This window comes from Felis catus, chromosome C2, assembly GCF_018350175.1.
Source record: "Felis catus isolate Fca126 chromosome C2, F.catus_Fca126_mat1.0, whole genome shotgun sequence".
NCBI lineage: Eukaryota > Metazoa > Chordata > Mammalia > Carnivora > Felidae > Felis > Felis catus.
The window spans coordinates 49,225,106-49,246,937 of NC_058376.1; the positions used below are offsets into that span (position 1 = coordinate 49,225,106).

Here is a 21,832-nt window from a genome sequence, read left to right on the forward strand (position 1 = left end):
CAGAAAGTTACTTGATACAATTTCAGTCTTCTTAAATTATTGAATCATGTGGCCTAACGTGATCTATCCTGAAGAATGTTACATGTGCGCCTGAAAAGAACACTGAAATATTGAAAACCGTTTTTAAAAACGTTTAATGTTTATTCACTTTGAGAAAGAGAGCATGTATGAGCAAGTTGGGGAGGAGCCTAGTAAGAGGGAGAGAGAGGATCCCAAGCAGGCTCTGTGCTGTCAGCAAAGAGCCTGGCATGGGGCTTTATCTCATGAACTTTAACCGACCAAGCCACCTAGGTGCCCCTAAAATATTGAAAATGCCTTGGAGGAGGATCAACTTCTTGTATGACAGATGAGGAGTTGTGCTAACATGCTTCCCAGTGAAACCAGTGAAAATTGTAAAAACAGAAATAAAAGCAACCATTTAAAGTCTCTGGAAATGATCAAACAGCAAATGAAGGACATCTATTCAAGAAAAATCTATGAAAGTTTGTTAAGAAAGGCAACCACCACCTCATGAACAGAGACAACAGTGGTCAGAGCTTCAATCTTCTCAGCTCACTCTGCCCAAGGTGGAACCTTTGTTCCACAAGTGGTAGCTGGGAGCAAGAAGGGAGCCGCCAGCTTTCAACTACACATACCAGACCTTATCTCAGTACCAGATAGCTGGGAGCAGGATGTGAAAGACTGATGGCCTGAACCTCCCAGGAAGATAGCCCTCCAACTGGGAGCTGGTGGGAGAGTGAGTCCTGTGATCTTGGATGCGGCAGTCTGGAGTGGTGTCTTCAACTCCCTGAGCTGAGATAGTTGGGAAAGGAATGGTCCTTAGTTCACATACCACAGACTTTTACATACAATTCATTTATGACACCACCTGGAGTTAGCACAGACCCCACACCACAAGTAAGGGCTCAGTCCCACAAGACTGCATCCACTTCAGATGCCAGCTGCGAGTCTTGGATAGCCCCAAACCACCCACCCTTCTGCCTGGCTGATTACAAATTCGGGGGCTTCTCTGGAGCTCCTCCTTTGATAATTTACTAGAACAACTCAAAGAAGTCACTAAAAGTGCTATACTTAAAATTACAGTTTTATTATAAAGGATACAACTCGGGAATAGCCAGGTGGAAGAAACCTATAGCGCAAGATCTGGAAGCAAGGAGCACAGGACCTTCTATCCCTATGGAGTTGGGGTGTGACACCCACCTAGTCCATCAGTATGTGCAGCAACCAGGAAGCTCTCTGAGCCTCTTCAAGCTTTGTTGAGGTTTCATTACATGAGCATGGTTAACTAAATTAATGAATTAAGGGGCACCTGGGTGGCTCAGTCAGTTAAGCGACCCATTCTTGATTTTGGCTCAGGTCATGATCTCATGGTTCTTGAGATGGAGCCCCGCAGGAGGCTATGCACTGACAGCACAGAGCCTGCTTGGGATATTCTCTCTCCTCTCTCTTGCCCCTCCCCTGCTAGTGCTCACTCTGTCTGAAAATAAACATTTTTAAAGAATAAATTAATCAACGGACGCCTGGGTGGCTCGGTTAATAAACAGCTGACTTCAGCTCAGGTCATGATCTCACGGTTTGTGAGTTCAAGCCCTGCATTGGGCTCTTTGTGGTCAGCACAGAACCCACTTCAGACCCTCTGTCCCCCTCGCTCTCTGCCCCTCCCCTGCTTGCATTCTCTCTCTGTAAAATAAACATTAAAAAAAAATTAATTCAGAGCTGGAGACCCTCTCCCCTCCTCTGGAGGTTGGGAGATGGGGCTGAAAGTTCTCTCTCTAATCACATGGTCAGTTTTTCTGGCAATAAGCCCCCATTCTGAAGCTATCTACTTCACCATGTTAATCTCAGATTTTCACTCCAAGATGGGAAAAGAGATAAGGATTCCAACTGTCACATTTACTTAACATTGTATTAGAAGTCCTATAGAGGTCAATAAGGCAAACTAGAATTGGAATAGGAGAAATAAAACTTATTTGCAGATAACATAACTGGGTATGGAGACAGTCAAAACTATCGAAATTAATAAGGGAATTTAGAAAGGTTGTTGGATAAACTGTCTTATTTCCAATGTCAGAAAATTTTAACCAGTTTTCATCTTTTGGAATGTTTTGCTGTGGTTTTGTACACAGCATTTATCAGATGAAAGTTCCCATAATATACAAAAGTGTTTTGTATTTTTATATGCCAACAAACTGAAAAATAAAAAATAGCATTCGCAATTGCATAAATATATGTTTACACCAACTGTAAAATATTTTGAGAGATATTAAAGATGACTTACATAAGTGAAGAAATATGTTCATGGAATGAAAATTCAGTTATAAATATATCATTTCTCTCCAAACTGATCTCTATAAGTTCAATGCAATTCCAGTCAAAATCCCAACAGGATTTTATTACAGAAATTGGTAAGTTCATTATAGATTTTACAGGGAGAGAGCATACAAGACAATCTGAAATAAGAGTAAAGTGAGAGGATTTACTCTATCAGATATCAAAATTATTGTAAACCTACAATAATTAAGAAACTAAGACAGTATGGTCCTAATTACTGTAAGGATTCAGTATTGTTGCAAGTTGGTATTGCAAGGAATTGGTGCAAGGATATAGAAATAAAGCAAAGAGGCAGAATAGATTCCAGAAAGAAATCTACATATGCATGGACCTTTGATTTATAAGATGGCATTCCTGAACAATGGAAAAAATCAGCGTATTCAGAAAATTGTGTACACAACTGGAAATCCACACATATAAAAAAGCTTGACACATACCTCTACTTCAGATGGATTATAAATCTAAATACAAAAGGCAAAAGTAGAAAACTTTTAAAAGATAAGATTGGAAAATATTATAATGATCTTTGGGCAGGGAAAGATTTTGTAAAAGGGCATAAATTTATAAATTGGGACTACCTTAAAATTAAACACTTACATTCACCAAAAGATATCATTAAGAGAATGAAAAGACAAGCTCTAAAACGGGAGATGGCAATTGCAAAACAGTAACAAATGGCTTGTTTTCTGAAAGAGAAAAAAGACAATCTAATTACAAAATGGGTAGGATATTCAATGACCTCACAACAAGGATATCTAAACGGCCTGCAAATATATGAAAAGGTGTTCAGCTTTATTAGTCATCTGGGCAGTGTAAATTAAAACATGGGATACCAAGCACAGACATCTCAGAACAGCACACAGTAAGTAAGCAAGCACACTGAGCAGCCGCCACTGGTGAGGGTAACTGGAATAATCTCTTTGGAAAATATTTTGGTTCACAAATCCAAGTACCTCAGATTCTACTGTAAGTCACGTACCCAACAGAAAAGCATACCCATAAATGCCAAGGAAATAACAATGGTCCTTACAGCATTCTTCAGGATAACCCTAAACTGAAAATAACCCAAACATCCATCAGTGGTAGAATGTGAAGTTGTGGTATACACATGTAATTTTTTGCAGAGCACAAGAACACAGCAAGAATTTAAAATGAACATAATACATCCAACCAGCAAAATAAGATGAATGGAAAAGGGAAGCAGGAATAAGCACCTATGAAGAACCAACTGTAAATGCTAGTATAAGGAATATAATTTTAGGGGCGCCTGGGTGGCTCAGTTGGTTAAACATCCAACTCTTGATTTTGTCTCAGGTCATGATCTCACATTCATGAGATTGAGCTGACAGTGCAGACCCTGCTTGGGATTCTCTCTGCCCCTTCCCATTTGTGCTCTCTCAAATAAACATGAAAAATTTTTTTCAATCTTTATCATTTTATTTTTTGAGAAAGAGATCGAGCAGGGGAGAGGGGCAGAGGGAGAGAAAGAATCTCAAGCAGGTTCCATGCTCAGCATGGGGGCTGTTATAGGGTTTCATCCCATGACCCTGGGATTATGACCTGAGCCAAAATCAAGAGTCGGGACACTCAACTGACTGAGCCACCCAGGTGTTCTTTAGTCTTTATTTTTTTAAAGTAGGCTCCATACCCAACACAGGGCTTGAAATCATGACCCTCAGATCAAGTTTCATGCTCTACTGGCCAAGCCAGCCAGGCACCCAGAAATAAATAAATAAATAAATAAATAAATAAATAAATAAATATTTTGAGAGAGAGAGATAGGATGGGGAGATAGAGGGAGGAGAACCTCAAGCAGGCTCCATGCTGTCAGTGCAGAGCCCAGTGCGGGGCTTGAACCCACAAACTGTGAGATCATAACCTGAGCCAAGATCAAGAGGTGGACACTCAGGAGTGCCTGGCTGGTTCAGTTGGTTAGGTGTCCAACTCTTCATTTCAGCTCAGGTCATGATCTCACGGTTTGTGAGTCTGAGCCCTGCATCAGGCTCTGTGCTAACAGTATGGAGCCTGCTTGGGATTCTCTCTTTCCCTCTCTCCTTACCCCACTTGCTCTCTCTCTCAAAATAAATAAACTTAAAAAAAAAAAAAAGATGCTTAACTGAGCCACCCAGGTGCCCCCAGAAATATAATTTTTAAAATGAATATATAATTAAGAACAGTTGAAGATCAGGTTGAGGAACACCAAGGTTATGAGAAATGGTAGCTAAGATGAGGGGAAATGAAAGAGGTATTGAGGATAGAAATAAAACTTTTGGAAGTAAAGAGTAAACAGAGGGGAAAATATATAAAGAAACAACATGATTTGGTTTCCAGAGTTTGGAAGAGATTAAAATATCTGAAACTCTCCACTAGATAAAATGTAACAAACTCCTTTCAAAATCATAATACTAAGTTTATAAGAAATGCAGTGTTCTAGGGTCCCCAAATAAGAGGAAACTGAATTAAACCTGTAGTAGCCTTGTGACAGATGAGATTGGCCATTTCAGAGAGGCTGGCTTTTGACAGCTAAAAGGAAACATCAGGATTTAGGTCTACAGAAATTGGAAAAAGTAATTCCACACAACACTGAGACAACTGAGCACCAGGCTGGCTCAGTCAGCAGAGCATGTGACTCTTGATCTCAGGGTCAGGATTTCAAGACCCACGTTGGGCATGGAGCCTATTTTAAAATGAAAAAACAAAAACAATCCCCCCCCCCCGCCCCCCCGCCCCAAACCTAGGACCACTTAAGAACTACATCTTCAATGAAAGAACAATTAAGAAAAAACTCAGTTCAGGGGCACCTGGCTGGCTCAGTCCATTAAATGTCTCTTGATTTCAGTCATGATCTCAACAGTTTATGAGATCAAGGTCTACCCCTGTCCCCCTCAACCCAACAAGGCTCTGTGTTCAATGTATAGCCTGCTTAGGATTCTTTCTCTCCTCCCTCTCAAAATACACAAAGAAGGGAAAGGAAGAGAAGGAAAAGAAGGAAGGGAGAAAGAAGAAAAGAAGAAAGAAAAAAAAAAAAAAAAAAGAAAAGGAAAAGAAAAAAGAAAAAAAGAAAAGAAACCGTTCCCTAGCGTAGGCAGATATGTGAATTTGTCTGTCCCAGGCTGGGCTCTCAGTGGGCAAAAGGTCTCCCTTGAAGATTTAGAACAACGAATTTGCCCTCAGACTCGCCTGAAGTTCAAATTTACAGGCAATGGTCCAAGAAACCATAGTACCTAACACTGATACTCCTGGAGACACCTAGCAGAAGTAAACAAAAAACTGATCTGGAAGGACCCACCCTCAACCTAGGTGGGTGGCACAGGCTTCCTAAATATAAGGCTCTATTGGAGAGGAGTTCATACTCTAAAATTTATAAAACTCTCGAGGAAAAATCCAATAAACAGCAGTATTTAAACTTTATAAGCATATTTTTAAATATCTATTTTGAGAGAGAGAAAGAGAGCAAATGGCGGGGGGGAGGGGGGGGAGGGCGGAAACAAAGGGTGAGAGAGAGAGAATCCCAAGCAGGTTCTGCACTGCCAAGGGCAGAGCCCCATATAGGTCTCAATCCCATGTGAGATCATGACCTGAGCTTAAGTCAAGAGTTGGAAGCTTAACCCACCAAGTCATTCAGGGACCCCAAGCATGATATATTTAAACTGATTAAATAAGTTACTTATGTACCTTTGCTCCACAAGCCTCTATAAACTGTAACTGATCAAATATATAAGATCAGGGGAAGGAAAGGCTTTTATTGTGTATGTTCCAAACATTAGATGTAAATTTAGGAACTCCCAAGAGATTACAGTTTTGACAAGAATCATGAGCAGGAAATATCATGCATGCACAGTTTACACCAATGCTATTAAAAATCACAAAACACTGAATGAAGGTTTGGATTAGCTCTAAGCCCAGCAGTTCAGGCAACCTTGTGAAATTCTGTGAGCCACTTTTAATAAAACAGATTAAAAGCCGTGTTAGAAAATTAATTCATTTCTATCAACAACATATACGTTTCAGTGACTAACAGCAAAGACTCAAACTGCATAGCAGCAGTAGTGATAATTGGGAGTGCCCAATGGGGAAAGTCACTGACAGCAACAAAACAGTGCGTGTTTCTAAAAAGGAACTGTAAACAGAGAAGATCCCCCCATGCCACTATAAAACTGAATCAACCTATCAAATTACGGTCACTGATTTATAATTTGAAAATAGTGACAAGCTCAACTCCAAAGCTTATGCTTTTAAACAAGATTCGACATGTTTTATTTACATATTTTTGACATACATCAACGGTCTTATACAATTAACTAAATCTAATAACAGTGAGGATGGAACATAAAAGACACAATTCCAAATTTTAGTCAGGTTGAAACACATTTTCACTAACTGAAAGATACAATAAACAAGCAGCCATTGTAAAGTTATAGACTGTATGTCAATTCACTTAAAATTCAAAAGTCAGCCACACAGCTATAGAGACAATGGGAAATTTGCAAATGCAAATATTACATATGCAGGTAGAACGCATGCATGGCATCACATTTATTCTTTATCTTTTAAGCTATTCTTAAAGTAAACTGAAATAAGTATCTTAATAATATATGTACATCAAGGCACATTCTTTTCTTGTGCTTTAGGAATGATTTACATGTGATTTGCTTTTATTTTCACTTTATACCTTATATTAGCGGCTAATACTTAAAAAGTTTAATTTTAACAATTATAGTTTGAGTGGTAGCTACCCACAGGAGAGAAATGTGGCATCTCCCTATGGTTATTTTGAAAATCAGAAAACTGGACAGCTTCTACAAGTGGGAATTTAAAAATCAAACACACAAATTAATATAATTCACAGGTAACTTTTAAAAATAATTTACTTCCAACAATTTGGTGGACCATAATCAATTTCTTTGAGTAGTATACTATAATGAGGGCTGAATTGAAGACTTCACTATTCTGAAGTTACTCAACAATTATATGGTATCCTCAGGACTGCTTTAGATGTCTATATTGCTATCCTATTTCTAAATTGCAGTTTTTCAACAAAATTGAACAATTAAACATGATACAAAAGCTGCAAACATACCAAATCTAGTTTTAACTTGTTCATTCTTTCAGCAAAAGAATGAGATTTTTTTTTTCCATTTATTGTCCCATGTTATCAAGAAGAAATTTCCCATCAACAGTGTTTAATAACAGTGTTCTTTGCTCGTGGTCAATTTGCCTTGAAGAGATAGTATATAGTAAGGCTTTAATAGGCATTTCATGCATTTTAAAAATCAGCTATGTATTTAAGGGCTCCCCATATAGATAAGTATACTGTGCAAACTTGATTACAACATGTAACTCATTAAGTGCTTTAAAACAGAATAAATCCCTGACTTATAAGGGGTTAAAATAAATAGTAAGTCAAGAATCACAGACCTGAAGCATTTTAAAAATGTAATGTACCTATGCATCCTACTAAAATGCTTTATATTAGAATTTTTTTAGACCTATAAACAGGGCAAATGAAATCACAGAACCTATTTTGAGAATAAAAGAAGAAAATCTGACTAGTACAGCCTTTTAAACTCAAAGTAGATGATCATGTCAAAATGCAAGTGAAACTATACAGTTTTTAATTTAGTACAGTCCTTTATAAACATCAATTCATAAAAAGTACACCATGATAAACCAATGCCATCAAGTACATTTGTTTTCAACTTCTTTACAGTAAATGGACTTTTCAACAGAACCTATAGCCAGACAAATCGTTTAGAAGTGTTAAAACCTCACCCAAGAGCCCAGAGCCTTGACATACAGGCTCTAGGCAGACAGTCGCACAGTACTGTAAACAAATGTTCTGTGAGTTCAGTATACAATGCTAGGACCCTTCTTTTTTTCTCCAAGACTATATTCACTCTGTTTCTGAAATATGTGCCACCTCTACTTCGACAGTTTGAATCGCTTCTGCAACTTCAGACAGCTTCTGTCCTTGCTGTTGTGCCAACACGTAATTAACCACTTGCATAATACTTTGGTCAGAAAGCGTAGATACTGATGGACACTCTTCCGTAGCTGCCACGGCTTCGAGTGCTTCCATGGTCTCTCCTGTCACGACCACAGTCTCAAGTTCTTGAGGACCACTGCTTTCTTGTTCCTGCATGTCTGCTGTTAAGATACTAACAGCATGCTCCACTTGAGTTCCTTGGTTATGAAACTGAAGGGTATCTTTTTCCAGCATAATTTTGCAAGGCACATAATCTCTGTGGAATTTAGTCATATGTTTACGGAGGGTTCGAGCATCTATGTAGGCTTCGCTACATACAGGGCAGACGTAGGGCCGTTCACCAGTATGCGTTCTGACGTGGCGTTTTAGAGATCGGGCATCAGCCCAAGCTACTCCACATGTTAAGCATTCAAATGGCTTAACTCCTATTAAGAGAGAGAGGTGTTCCCAGAGATACAAGTTACTGAGAGGCAATTCTGATTCCATGAACAGTCTCATTTAACCTTCCCAGCAATCCTGTAATCTTAGGATAAGGAAACAGAAGCTTCAAATAGCCCAGTTCAGCATAAAAATGCTGACCTACAATATTAAGCTCACTAAAAAAGGAATCCATCTACATACACAACAATCAGGTATCCAGGTTCAGGATCACCTCAATCACGTGAATAAATCTTACATAATATAGAATTCATCTCTTGTCAAGGAAGGTGAGGTAACAGGCAAGAAGGCTGGCAAAGGGGGAATCACTATTAGACTGGCTTTTTATTCTATTTACATATATACACAGTATGAAGTATAGTTACCTTCATGGTTGTTCATGTGTCTCCTATACTCTCTTAGCTGAGTGAATTTTCTTCCACATTGTTCACATACCCGTTCCAGGTTCTGCTTCGCTCTTCCTTTTTTTCCATGGGTAGCTTTCTTTACATGCCTTCTGAACAATGCTTTTTCATAAAATTCTTTGCCACATATATTACACCTATAATGGGGGGGGGGACCTAAATTATTTTTTCCAAAGCACCAGCATACAAAAAAATTAATCCAAGTACATACATCTCAATTAAGTTCAGATCCTGCCCCAATCTACCTACCTATAAGGCTCAGTGACAGAATGAGACTTCACATGGGAATACCAATCTTTCTTCCAACTATAGCACTTATCACAAAATTGGCACTGGAATGGCTTCACACCAAGATGTTTGTTCATGTGCTGACGAAGATCTCTAGCTTCAAAGAAACTTTTTTCACATCTGCAATAAAATTCAAGCACTCGATCAGATCACTGTATTATTTTTTTAAAACAAATTTCCAAGACTTGGTGTATTTTTGGGTTTTATAACTCTAGAAAATGATCCCAATTGAAAACACAAGAATGCGCTACTATTCCAATCTTGCAGTAAAGGCTTCAAGGTTTTAAGTTCTTTTAGCTCTTAACTACTAGAGACATTTTACTTTTTAATGTTTTTATTTAAATTCCAGTGAGTTAACCTACAATGTGATACTAGGGGTACAATATAGTGATTCAAAACTTCTGTACATCCAGTGCTCATCGAAACAAGTGCACTCCTTAATCCCCATCACTTATTTAACCCATCTTCCCACCCACGGCCCCTCTAGTAACCCTTGGTTTGTTTTCTATAGTTAAGAGTCTGTTTCTTGGCTTGCCCCACACCCTCTTTTTTCCCTTTGCTGGTTTGTTTTGTTTCTAGCACTAGAAACATTTTAGAAAGAACCATGCAGAGCTCTCAAAGGCTACTGTATAAGACATTTATTTTCTTTCTCTCCCTAAACCCCATCTGATCTCCCTTTTTATCCTCGCCCATTTTCTGTCCATGTGTTTGGAGTAGGCCTCACCATCAACCATAAAGATGGAGCAACTGTCTCAGGCCTGAGTCAATCAGAGCACAGCATTCCCTTGTCTATAATTACTGATCCAGGGATAATCGAATGACTTAACTAGATCCAATGGGCGTCGATCTCAGAACCTGTATAGGAACTACCAGAAAAGCAGCTTGACAATTTGGGAGTCGAGAGGATGTGAGGCTGAAACCATTGTTACTGCCATGTCCACAGAGCCTCAGAGACCAAGTGCTAACAGATGTGAATCTAGTTTACATTAAACTATTCAAACTCCCTAGATTTTACCACCTTTCATTCAGGCCAGTTTAGGTAGTGTTTTCTTTCACTTGCAACTAAAAATCTATTAATAATAAAATAATTTTATTAAAAAAAATTTTTTTTAAACCTTTATTTTTGAGAGACAGAGCACGAGCAGGGGAGGAACAGAGAGAGAGGGGAGACACAATCCGAAGCAGGCTCCAGGCTCTGAGCTGTCAGCACAGGGCCCAATGCAAACCCACAAACCGCAAGTTCATGACCTGAGCTGAAGTCGGACCTTTAACCGAGTGAGCCACCCAGGCACTCCTAAAATATTTTTTTTTATAATAAGACTAATAAAAGTGAGAAAAGAAAATATGGCAGAGTAGGAAACCCCACAAGCTCACAAAAGCAGTGGCCAAAACTAGCCAAAACTATGAGGATCAATTTTATTAGAACCCCAGAAATGGATTAAAAGTGTACAGTGGCCAGGCAAATGTTTAATTAAAAAAAAAATCAGGGGCGCCTGGGTGGCTCGGTCGGTTAAGCATCCGACTTCGGCTCAGGTCATGATCTCCCAGTTTGCGGGTTTCAGTCCCGTGTCGGGCTCTGTGGTGACAGCTCAGAGCCTGGAGCCTGCTTCAGATTCTGTATCTCCCTCTCTCTCTGCCCCTCCCCCATTCATGCTGTCTCAAAAATAAATAAACGTTAAAAAAATTTAAAAAAATCATTAAATGGGGCACCTGGGTGGGTCAGTCAGTTGAGCGTCCGACTTCGGCTCAGGTCATGATCTCACAGTTAATGAGTTTGAGCCCCGCGTCGGGCTCTGTGCTGACAGCTCAGAGCCTGGAGCCTGCTTCGGATTCTGTATCTCCCTCTCTCTCTGCCCCTCCCCCATTCATGCTGTCTCAAAAATAAATAAACGTTAAAAAAATTTAAAAAAATCATTAAATCTTGTGAGAGAGCTTTGTAGCATTTGAACTCCCCTGATCCCCTTTCCCTGCTTCTCAGCTGAGCAGCAGCCATGAAGACTGCATTCCCACGATGGGCTCCTGGTGCCAGAGGGACTTCTTCTTAAAGAACTGTGCTGGTCTCTTTTGACCTATCCGGTGACTCCCTCAAGGATCCCCCCAAAAGGGCCTGCATTCTGGAATCAGACAGTGGTGATGTTTCCACAATGTACTGAATGTACTAAAAGTTAGTGAACTGTACACTTTAAAATGATGAATTTTTTGTGAGTTTTACCTCAATTATAAAAGAGATTTCAAGATGCTTTGGAAAATAAAAAGAGGAAGAGAAGAAAAAGAGTCTAAAGAGAGGAAAAACTAGCAGACGGCTTAGCACTTTAGATGAACAACCTAGAAAAAAATCTCTGGCTCGCACTGAAGGCTCTCACTTCCTACAATCTCTGCCTCCAAGTAGTACCTTTGAAGAATGTCTTTAAAGTATTTCAAGTGAGTGATTTACATGGTACAGGATATCTAAATAAAACTTAAAAACCATAAATAGCAATATCTAGGCAAAAAAAAGACATTAAAATAAAAAATAAGTAACAATTGAATATTATCTTCAAACAGTTTTTTTCAGGTTTATCAAGTTATAAAATTGTAAGATATCTGAAATGCACATCATAATGGTTTGATACATATATCCATTGTGAAAGGATTCCTCCCATTTAATGTATCCATCACATTAGATATATGTATATACATGTGTGTGTGTATGTTTAAGTTCTACTCCTTTATCAAATTTCAATTATATAATAGTATTATCAACTATAGCTACCTCAAATATTTTCTTCTGAAAACAATTTTCAAATAAACCTATTAAGAAACACAAGGAAACTGAATAGTTTGTGTATTAAATACTTACTGAGTACAATGATAGCCTCGAACTTCAGGCTTTGGCTGGTGTTTCTTTAGGTGCTTGCTGAGGCCAGAGCCCCTGTGAAAAGACTTTCCACAAACTGAGCAAAGGTACTTGGACTCCCCTATAAAAAATAAAAAACATGTCACAAATCCAGCAATCAGGTGCTCTTCCAACAGAATACTTTATGTTACACTTCAGAAGTTACTTTACCAAAGGGACACAGAAGCTGTAACATTTGGCAGCCATCTTCTCAGAACAACAACAAGCCAAGTCAAAATCTTCTGTTTCTTCTCAACTACAGTACTAGCAAGGCTACCACCACTACCCAAAGAACGTGACACGCTTGCATAATCGTCTGGATTATAATAATACAGAGTTGAACCCAAGTTCTAGAGCCGATATCTACCCTTCACTAGCCATGGCTACATTATCTAAATTATGCATGATTCACTAGTGAGTACACATTTTGCTACACTGAGGGAAACAATGACTATTTTTATACCAATAAGATAGCTCTAAACTAGATTTAAAGAACACTTTTTAGCCTTAATTTGAATTTTTTTAAATGTTTACTTATTTTTGAGAATGAGACAGAGCGCAAGTGGAAGAGGGGCAGAGAGAGAGAGAGAGAGAGAGAGAGAGAGAGAGAGAGAGAGAGAGAGAGAATCTGAAGCAGGCTCCAGGCTCTGAGCTGTCAGCACAGAGCCTGACACAGGGCTCGAACTCATGAACATGTGAGATCATGACCTGGGCTGAACTCAGACACTTAACTGACTGAGCCACCCAGGCACCCCAGCCTTAATGAAAAAAACTGCACACACACAGCCGTTAGTATATCAATATAATTTCTAAAACATATATAGCACAATAATTAATTGAATATGGTATATAATGGGTAGCTAAGTTAATACAAATTTCTCATTACCTGTGTGAATACTCATATGTTCTTGAAGACTCCGTTTGGTAACAAATGACTTAACACATAGTTCACACTGGAACTGCTTTTGTGATTGATGGAGACTCTGGTGCAATTTTAGACCATGTTTATAGATGAAAGTCTTTCCACAGACCTAAGATGGCACAGGTGTTTATACCAGTAAAACAGAAAAGAGAAACCGGGGCTGTTTCTGAAGAATGAGGCTAGAGAAACTATATGCCATTTGAAAGAAAAAAATTATAAACAAAATGACAAACTGAAGCTGAAACAAATGTCAAGGATATTTAGCTGGCTGACCATCTTCTGACTCAGAACTTAACAAATATCGCTACTTTTCTTACATCCACTGGAGGTCAAAGCCATACAAAAGACCCTCATGCTGTCCTTGTGAGACTAATAAACAGAATACCTTATATTAAGAGACATGACAGCTTAATCAAGAAAATACACTAATTTATTGCTACACAAACTAGAACAGTGCTTCTCAAACTCTGTGATGAATCAGTCTTCCTTTTGGCAATCCATTTTTTGTTAAATATGCTAAAAATGTCACAACAATGTAACTGCCATGAGAGTTTCTAAAAGTCCACTCTCCATTTCTGTACATATCTTCCATGGACCACACATTTTGAGTAGTGCTACACTACAAGACCAGAGGCCCAATTAATACTCAGTTTTAAAATTTATGAGTAAAATGATGCTTAGGACTTGGCTTCAAAAGAAATGAGGGGAAAGGGAAGTAGGGCAGTGAGGGATAGTATACATAAAACACAGCTGATCATGTGTTCATAGCTACTGAAGCTGGATAAAGGGTCCATGAGAGTCTATTCTATTCTATTCTCATATAACAAAAAGCTAAAAAAAAAAAAGGGGGGGGGGAGAGAAACATTAAAAATTTCACTGGGGAAAAAACTCATTGTTTCCAAAACTGTTTATTAATAAAAACGAGTTCCACTTATATGCAAGGCTACAGGGGCTACTGGAAAATTTTCACTGTTCCAAACAGCCCAAAGCTGGCTAATCACAGGATTCTTAGCTAGAAGCTGTATTTTGGCATTCAGATAGTCTCAGTCCTCAGCTCTAGAGAAGAACACACAGCTTAGGGAGGATTTTTGCTAAGAAGATTTGTTTAAGCCATGGGTTCCTTTCCAGTCCAGGTAGGTCCCGCTGAAGCTTAAAGGGATGAATGGGATAATGAACTAGTTATTCTCACCTAACATCTTCTGAATCACAGTAAGTTTCATGAACATCCTAAACTGATTCATTTCAAATTACAACAAATTAAATAGCAAATCAAAGAACACAACTGGGAATTTCCCTTAAACCAGGCAACAAACTGAAAAAGTCACAGAATTCTCTGTGACATTTTACAAGAGTAAGGGTGACTCCAGAATCAACCAGTCTCATCACTAGTTAAGTTCAAATTTTCTTTACATAACAAAGTAAATGTCATGGCTTTACCTGGCATGCATGTGGCTTTACACCTGTATGCTTTAACATGTGTATTCGAAGAGAATATAATTTAGGTAATGTCCTTCCACATATGGAACATATAAATTCTCGTTTGGTTCTCCCCTTCTCAGACGATGTTCCTGATGCCTCATTAGACGTGGAATTGGAAGAAGATGAAGTGGGTGCATCTTTTCTGGTATGTCGAATAAGATGTGCTCGCAAGGAGGCACTGTACTGAAACTGTTTTTTACACAACTAAAAGGAAAAGTAAATAAAATTCTGTCTAAATGTAGTTCCATAACAGATGTTAAGTGACACCTGACTCCTATTTCAAGTTCCCGTTTCTTTGTTACGATTATATAAATCAAAAAAACCACATACTATATAAAAGATGATATGCTAGGTATCAGACATAAGGATGAAAGGGGTTAAAGACCCAGACTCTACTCTGGAGAGGTTTATAATCTAACCACAGAAACAGGATTTACATGTGAAAGAGTGAAGTATTTAGGAAGAGGGAGTAATTGAAGCAATAGACAAAGGCATCAATGAGGAGACTAGGTCTATCTAGAAGGAACGGTAGGATGTCAACAAGAATGCTATCAATAGGAGTACTACAAATTGTTAGGTGGGGGGCGCCTGGGTGGCGCAGTCCGACTTCAGCCAGGTCACGATCTTGCGGTCCGCGAGTTCGAGCCCCGCATCAGGCTCTGGGCTGATGGCTCAGAGCCTGGAGCCTGTTTCCGATTCTGTGTCTCCCTCTCTCTGCCCCTCCCCCGTTCATGCTCTGTCTCTCTCTGTCCCAAAAATAAATAAACGTTGAAAAAAAAATTAAAAAAATTGTTAGGTGGAGCAAAACTAGGGGTTGGAAAAGTAGAAAAAATTCTGATGGTCCTTGGATTTTATTCTGTAGTTGTTAGGGATTCATGAAATATTTTGTTCATTTTTTTAAAAAAAACCAAAGTTATATATGCTCACAACCTATAATATTTAATTTTTTTAAATAAATAAAACTCGTCTCTTGCTCTATTTCTGCCATTGGTTTTTAACTCTCTCATGATGCTTGCTTACCTTGGTAACTCTAAGTAACATGAATAATGGATGATGACTCTCTCCCTTCACCCTTCCACTCCCTACACATATGCAGACCTATTACCTTATTTTCTCAATACAGCTATGTTGTAGTTTTGATTAATTTCTACATTCACATTTTTTCAATGAAGTAATTACTATTACAGCTGGGCCACAGAGTACACTATGATTCTCTTTCCTTTCTTTTTGTTTTGTTTTGCTTATTTCTGTTTGTATTTACTGATTATTCATCACCAAAACTTTCCCTCAATTGTCTACTGAGGGGAGATTTAAAGACATCACCTATGAAAGAGATCTCCTTCAAAGCATTTTGTCCTGCTCCAACCTGGACTGGTTGTTTCCTATGCTTGGACTCTGTAGAATTGGACCCCGTGTTTCCTGGTTTTCCAGGTCTTTCTCACTTTAGTGGAACACCTCTGCAAATAGCTTCCTGAGAAAGGGAGTCTGGGAGGTAAAACTTTTGAGACCTTGCATGTCTGAAACTGTTCTTATCTACCATCACAAATAACTCATAGTTTGGTTACAGATTTTAAGTTAGAAATCAGGGCCCTTTAGAATTTTAAAGACATTATGCTTTTCTTTGTCTTTTAGCTTCCACTGTTGCTGCTGAAAAGCCTGAAGCCATTCTGATCTTTATCTTTTCTATGAGTCTGGCCATCTGTTTTCTCTATTGTTATTTATAAGAATTTTCTTTGCCCCTTAATTAGAAGATTTCATAATTTATCTTGATATAGATTTACTTTCATCCATGGTTCAGGGCCTGCAACATGCCCTGTTTCACAACTTTTTTTTTTTTTTTTTTAATTTTAGAGAAAGAGAGAGGAAGCAGGAGAGGGGGCAGAGGGGGAGAGAGCGCAAGCAGGGGAGAGGGAGAGAGATAAAGAATCCCAAGCAAGCTCCATTTGTAGCGTGGAGCACTTAATCCCACGATCCTGGGATCATGACCTGAGCCAAAACCAAGAGTTGAACACTGAACTGAACCACCCAGGCGCCCCCATAAGGAAACTTCTAAATTCTGATATTTTTCTTTATTGCACCAATGATTTCCTGATCTCTGTGTTCTCTTTTTGGTGTTATCTGGATATTAGATATCCTACACCAATTCTCTAAATTCCTTCACTTTCATTTTCTAACTGGTCTTCTGCATTATTTCTGAGAGATTTAGTCTATTTCCCAATTTTTCTGAGATTTTTGTATTTGTGGATTCTTCAAAGTTGTTTTTTTCCTTGAAATATTTATTCCTGAATCTGATGATCCCTGATATCTACTCATCTTTCAGAATGTTAAAAAATGGATTGGAATTTCTGTGTAAGTATGTGGAGGGTGGCGGGGAGTTGTCAACCACTGGCTTTAGCACTATATTCAGGTCCTTTGTTATTGTGCTTCGGATTTCTCATCTCTGAGAATCTTTTTTGCTTTTGGGTTAAGGGTCTGACTGCTAACATTCTGGGACTTGAGAAGGGACAGAGGACTTGAAGGATTTCAATATTCAGTAAATAAGGTTTTCCTTTCCTTGTTTTGGGTATAGTACATTCACGTTCACTGTATGCAGTGTTCCCCAAAACAGTCATGGTTTTAGCTCTTCCAGAGTAGAAGATGGATCTTTGGCTGAGGGAGTGGTTGTGACTTAACTGCTTCTTACAAAATTTTCTAACAACCAGATTCACTTCTGCTTTCAAAGTAGCTATATAACACCAACTCCTGAGGCATTTGGTAGTTCTGCAATACAATTCAGATGGATTCTTAGCTTTCCCCACTGAAAGCCTGGAATGAACCCTTTTAAATCTGTTAAATCAGCTACTACCTCCATTTATCAGGGTCCAGGATATAGTTGATTTCCTCTTTACTCTTTTATGAACTTACATTTTTGTTTAAATTTATTTATTGTTTTTTTAAGTTTATTTACTTATCTTCAAGTAATCTCTACCCACAAGGGGGGCCTCAAACTTATAATAATAACCCTGAGATTAAGAGTCATATGCTCTAAGAGTCATATGCCAGGCACCCCTGAGCTTATATTTTTTTCAGTGATAATTTTACTCTTGTCTTACTAGGGTATCAGGAAGAAGCAAAGACAGGTCACTGTTTTTGTTTTTCTTTGTCAAGGAAATGACATGTACAAATCAAAGATGACTCTTATAGCAATATAAGGGAGACAGAGAAACACAGAGACTACGAGTAGTAGAATAACAATGACGCAGCAAAACTGGGTTCTATTTATCATGAAGTTAGATAAATCATCATTAATTAGCTTTCCAATTACTTACCGGACATTTGTAATCTCTAGCTCTTTCATGTTTCAGTGTATGCATTATAAGGGCATATCGTCTCTGAAAAACCATTCCACATTCCCCACATTTATGGGATGCTGCTTCTTCAGTATTCTCTTTCGTATCCCTTTTTGGCTGTTTCATTTTTTTCCCTCTTTGAACTAATTTCTGGGCTACCTAAGTAAGGGATAGAAAACACAATCTAAGTAAGTACAGCCATTTTGATTTTTAAAGTCACGAGTCATATAATATTTCAAACTGGCATTACGTTATTAATACCGGTATTTAAAACATTAAGCTGCTTTCCTGCACCTACTGCCCTTCCTCCCCAAATAATTTCACCACAGGTATAAGTTGATGAATAGAATACTTTTTACTTAAAGGTAAAACTACAAAGGTCAACTCTTCGTCATACCTGTTGAACTGCTGACTTGGGAATGGCTTTCCGTTTCTGTAGCTTTTTCTCCATTCCTTTGTGTAGTCGGATATATCCCCCTTCATTAACAGAACGCTGCCGAAGTCTGCTTCTGTAAGTTTCATCATCAGTGCTAAGGTCTGGCTTTGCTGTCAGTGCAACTAGATTTTCCTGATCTTTTAAAGACTGGCTAAGGTTCTGCATTTGCTCTGGAATGTCTTCAGCACAGATATCTTCACTTGATGGGTCATTTCCCATATCACTGTTTTCTGGAGAGTTACTGATCACATTCTCTTTTGAAAGTTTGGGATTAATATCAGAAGGTGCGCTATCTTCTCTGTTTAAAGTTTCTACTTCTGTCTCATCATTTTTTGTTACTAAATCAACAGACTCCATTTCAGGATGGGAACCAGTTATACAGCCTGCAGGTGACAGAGTGGCTTCAGCTTCTGAAGAAACCTGGGGTTCAGGGTGCTGTCCTAGCTCTCCATTCTGCTCAGTTTCTGGCAATTCTCCATTCACCAATAGTACAATTTCACAATCCCCAAGTTCAGTAGATAATGTTGTTGTGGTCCCCTCGTTGCTAGCCACAGGAGGCACAGTGCCTCCATTTTGTTCTGGTAAGTCCTGGGTGGATGCAACTGTTTGTACTTCACCCTTCTTATATACTGTTAGCTGCTTCTCTTCCATTAGTTTATGCACACTCTCACAGATTTCTAAAACTTCCGACATGAAAAGATGACGAGCCAGGATGGCTACATCAGCCATGCTACAGAAGTCAAAACTTAGCACAGAGGTGTAGGCAAATTCCAATAAAGGAAGGAAGCTTGCCTTACAAAAACCTGCATGGAACAAAAAAAATGGGGGTACAGAAAAGTTAAAGGTCTACTAAAACACCTCAGAATAACAATTAATACATGATTATGATATATAAAATAGAATATAAAGGCAAATACGACCATTTATTCTGCAATTAAACACTGTGGATTTGTTTTGTGTTCTGGTTGCTTAATAAACCTTGACTAACTCACTTCAATGAGCCGAGTCTCTCAATACCTAAAATAGAAAATAGTATCAGACTTACTACCTCAAAGAGTTGCTGTAAGGCAGTCATTTTCAAACTGTACTCCTTAGAACCCCGGGGGTTCCTCAAATTCCCCTCAAGAAACAGCTGCTGGAGAATGGAGGGTAAAAAAAGAGAGGGAGGCAGGTGAGTAGGCAGGGTTCAACCAACCTGTCCCCTAACCTCACTTCTGTAAGTATAACCATATATTTTAATAACAGAAGTCCATATAAAAATGATTGTGAACAAAGGGTTCTACTACTGAAAATTTAAAAATAAGATCTAACACAGGGGGTCAGCAAAGTTTTTCTGTAAAGAATCAGTTAATAATTATTGCAGGCCATAAGGTGTCTGTTTCAACTACTCAACTCTGCCACTGTAGCTGAAAAGTACAGCCACAGATAACACATACGCAAATACACATGGCTGTGTTCCAATATACTTTACAAAAAGAGAGGGAAATGAGGATTGCTCTGTGGGCTACAGTTTGCATATTACTGGCCTAAGGAAGGAAATAATTACCATACACATGAGGTATTACATTTTTATTTTATGTGAGAAAATGAGATCAGTTTATTTTTAAGTTCTCAATACTTCACTATTTTACAAAAGCCAATATTCATAATTCAAAAATAAGATAAAACAGTGATAAGTCCAACTCCATCTCCATAACCAGTATGAATAAGAATCTGTATAGCTTTCCAGAGCTTCTTTATACAATTAAGCAAATAATCTTATTCCTCCTTCTTGCAGTAGGTGGCATATAACTTATACTTATTCCATGCGTTGTTTTCTCATATCATAATTTAGCTTAAAGATCTTTTACAAAAATATAAAGAGCCAAAGCAACCTTTTAAAAACTCACATTTGCTGTATTATTCAGTTTTGACTCAAGGTACATAAAATGTAGTCCTTTTATAGAAGTAGATGATGAACAAGGCAGAGAAGCCTTAAACTGTGAGATATATTAGCATTCCAGTTGATCATGGCTAATTCAGCCATCCTAGGAAAGTTGGTAATTAAATAGGCTGAAGCCATGTTAATCCTGCTACAAATTATAAGACCAAGTTAAATAAGCTTGAGGTAAGTATTTCTTTAAAAAAAGGTGGCGTGGGGGGAAGAAAACCCACAAACAAAATAATGTATTTTGGTCTTTTACCTATACCTTTTTAAATTTTTTTAATGTTTATTTATTTTTGAGACAGAGAGCGAGAGTGAGCGTGAGCAGGGATGGGCAGGGAGAGAGGGAGATACAGAATCTGAAGCGGGCTCCAGGCTCTGAGCTGTCAGCACAGAGCCCGATGCAGGGATTGAACCCACGGACGTGAGATCATGACCTGAGGCGAAGTTGCACGTTCAACTGACTGAGCCCCCCAGGTGCCCCTTATCTATACCTTTTTAAGTCTGAAGTCATGAGAAAAATTTCCCATGAAAGAATTAACACTGTTCCAAGTAACAGTTTAAATATATAAAACAGTTTTTTTCAAGGACACAAGTCATGTTTGCCATAAAATACAAAAACACAAAGGAAAAAAAAATCATTCATAATTTTGTCAAGAGACAATAGGCAGATAATTTCAGTATCTTGTTTTTACCCCTAGCCTTTTTACATACAATATACACACTCTGCAAAACAATCAAAATGACAACAATTTTGCAAGATAATAAAAAATTCCAGAGATCCATTACACAACAATGTGAACATGATTAACAATAGTGAACTGTATACTTAAAAATCATTAAGGCTGGGGGGCGGGGGCGCCTGGGTGGCTCAGTTTGTTAAGTGTTCAACTTCAGCTCAGGTCATGATCTCACGGTTCCGTTCGTGAGTTCAAGCCCCGCATCGGGTTCTCTGCTGTCAGCACAGAGTCTGCTTCAGATCCTGTCTCTCTGCTCCTTCCTTGCTCACGTTCACTCTCTCCCTCTCAAAAATAAACATTAAAAAAAATTAGGAGGGTAAATTTTATATTGTGTTTACCAAAATTAAAAACTAAAAAAAGAAGAAAAAAAAGGACAATGGTTGGTAATAGATGGTGTTAGGGAATGTGATCAAAAAGACAGGTTTGCCAGCTGATACGTGAACTGGATGGACCCTGGGCACTCAAAGGCTCCCCACCTTCTTCCCTGTCCTTGGAATGTGAGTTCACTTGCCTTTCCTGCTCCCAGAGACTGCTCTAAGGACATAACCTTGAGATAGTGACGTGATACTGAAAATATCTACACAGTTTATGTGACTGGACCCAGTTAAGGACTCTTACAAACTTTTAAGATTTGGTGGGCAGGTGCAGAGATACATTCATCTTGCTGCCACCTAAGACAA

General features: G+C 38.5%; 1 protein-coding gene across 3 annotated transcripts in view; it reads right to left on the reverse strand.

The window, feature by feature from the left end:
* Window positions 1-6,558: 6,558 nt before the first annotated feature.
* ZBTB11 (zinc finger and BTB domain containing 11) overlaps window positions 6,559-21,832 on the reverse strand; it is a 35,200-nt gene continuing 19,926 nt past the window's right edge. For all 3 annotated transcript variants that reach the window (XM_003991589.6, XM_045036869.1, XM_045036868.1), the window contains exons 4-11: window positions 18,450-19,291; window positions 18,032-18,211; window positions 14,682-14,927; window positions 13,209-13,353; window positions 12,287-12,404; window positions 9,409-9,567; window positions 9,121-9,296; window positions 6,559-8,742 (exon numbers count right to left, since the gene is read on the reverse strand). In XM_003991589.6, coding sequence (XP_003991638.1) covers window positions 8,225-8,742; window positions 9,121-9,296; window positions 9,409-9,567; window positions 12,287-12,404; window positions 13,209-13,353; window positions 14,682-14,927; window positions 18,032-18,211; window positions 18,450-19,291 — 2,384 coding nt within the window. In that variant the 3' untranslated portion in view covers window positions 6,559-8,224. The remainder of the gene's footprint in view (window positions 8,743-9,120; window positions 9,297-9,408; window positions 9,568-12,286; window positions 12,405-13,208; window positions 13,354-14,681; window positions 14,928-18,031; window positions 18,212-18,449; window positions 19,292-21,832) is intronic.